This window comes from Eurypyga helias, unplaced genomic scaffold (genome assembly GCF_000690775.1).
Source record: "Eurypyga helias isolate BGI_N326 unplaced genomic scaffold, ASM69077v1 scaffold23585, whole genome shotgun sequence".
Lineage (NCBI taxonomy): Eukaryota > Metazoa > Chordata > Aves > Eurypygiformes > Eurypygidae > Eurypyga > Eurypyga helias.
The window spans coordinates 2,400-4,162 of NW_010251102.1; the positions used below are offsets into that span (position 1 = coordinate 2,400).

The 1,763-nt window shown below is 62.3% G+C and overlaps 1 protein-coding gene across 1 annotated transcript in view; it reads left to right on the forward strand.

Annotated features, from left to right (window-relative positions):
• Positions 1–1,749, forward strand: part of DDX41 (DEAD (Asp-Glu-Ala-Asp) box polypeptide 41) — a gene marked incomplete at its 3' end in the record, with an annotated part of 4,141 nt that extends 2,392 nt beyond the window's left edge. Inside the window, 7 exon segments of the mRNA XM_010151909.1 lie at positions 1–64; positions 268–430; positions 527–658; positions 807–878; positions 1,122–1,218; positions 1,422–1,571; positions 1,678–1,749. The exon segment at positions 1–64 is cut by the window's left edge and continues 11 nt beyond it. Of these exon segments, the coding sequence (XP_010150211.1) occupies positions 1–64; positions 268–430; positions 527–658; positions 807–878; positions 1,122–1,218; positions 1,422–1,571; positions 1,678–1,749 (750 nt within the window).
• Positions 1,750–1,763: the final 14 nt, after the last annotated feature.

Genomic DNA, 1,763 nt, shown 5'->3' on the forward strand with positions numbered 1-1,763 from the left:
CGCTGCGCTGCGCCCTCTGCATCGGGGGCATGTCCGTCAAGGAGCAGATGGAGACCATCAAACAGTAAGAGCTCCTGGGAAGGGTCTGTGGGGCTGGAGATGTGCTGGATTTTCTGGCAGGGGACTTACGGGGTGGCACCCTGGCTAGGCGGCTTCAGAAAGCGTGGGGGCAAAGGTGATGTGCCAAGCAGGTGTTACCTTCCCGGTTGTGCCCTGTGTGGGACGGGGATGCCGAGTGCCTGACCACGGCCTCCTCTCGTCCCGCAGCGGTGTGCACATGATGGTGGCAACCCCTGGCCGCCTGATGGACCTGCTGCAGAAGAAGATGGTGAGCCTGGACATCTGCCGTTACCTGGCCTTGGATGAGGCGGACAGGATGATCGACATGGGCTTTGAGGGGGACATCCGTACCATCTTCTCCTACTTCAAGGTACTGACCTGGCGCGATACACGCGCTGCGAAGCTCAGTCCCTTCACCCGCCTGGTTGGGTGAGGGTCTCCTCGCCCACACGTGTTCCCCGCACAGGGCCAGCGGCAGACCCTTCTCTTCAGTGCCACGATGCCGAAGAAGATCCAGAACTTTGCCAAGAGTGCGCTGGTGAAGCCCATCACCATTAACGTCGGGCGAGCGGGCGCTGCCAGCCTGGATGTTGTGCAGGTGAGGTGGTCAGGAGCCGTTCGCGAGGGCACTGATGCCTCCCCTTGCCAGGGAGCTGGGGTTCCTGGCCCTCCTTCCTAAGAGGATGAGGAATGCCAAGCAATGGTGCTTCCTCTGTTGCCCGACCCATCCCTATGCTTGTTCCTAGGAGGTGGAGTATGTGAAAGAGGAGGCCAAGATGGTGTACCTCCTTGAGTGTCTGCAGAAGACCCCGCCGCCCGTGAGTGCTCTGGCAGCGTGGCTGGGGGGCAGCGTGGATGCCCTGGGGTGGAGCTGGCAGTGGGGACGCGACTGTGATGCCGGGTGGGGTACACGTGCGAGTGAGCCGTGCTCCACGTACGAGCAGGTCCCGGGTGCGGAGCCTTTGCGTGCTCCCCTCAGTAAGAGGGAAGGGGGTCGTGCTGGTGCCAGCAGTGCCAGCCTGCGGAAAGGCTGCTCTTCCACCGTGTCTGTGCTGCTGCAGGTGCTGATCTTCGCAGAGAAGAAGGCGGATGTCGATGCCATCCATGAGTACCTGCTGCTCAAGGGGGTGGAAGCCGTGGCCATTCACGGAGGGAAAGGTCAGTGAGGGTCGCAGGTAGGACTGACCCTGCTCCTGCCCGGGGGAACGTGGCCATAGGAAAGCCCGGTATGCAGACAGCCGTTGAGGGGCTGTGGGGGAGCCCTGGCTGAACGGTGCTGGGCTCTGAGGCCATAGTGGTTGCTGCAGGAGGTAGGACTGGGAGCTCTGCCCTTGCTGATCTTCACTGCTGGGCCTTTGCAGATCAGGAGGAACGGACAAAAGCCATCGAGGCCTTCCGGGATGGGAAGAAGGATGTCCTGGTGGCCACTGACGTCGCTTCCAAGGGCTTGGACTTCCCAGCCATCCAGCACGTCATCAACTACGACATGCCGGAGGAGATCGAGAACTATGGTGGGGACTGGGCCCCGTGGGGGGCCATGGGGGCATGGTTGGGGAGGGCAGGGATGGTCTGTCACCTTGCATCCACCCGGGCCTGATCCTGTCTCTCTCCCCACAGTTCACCGCATCGGGCGTACGGGCCGCTCGGGCAACACGGGCATTGCCACCACCTTCATCAACAAGGCCTGCGGTGAGAAACGGCGG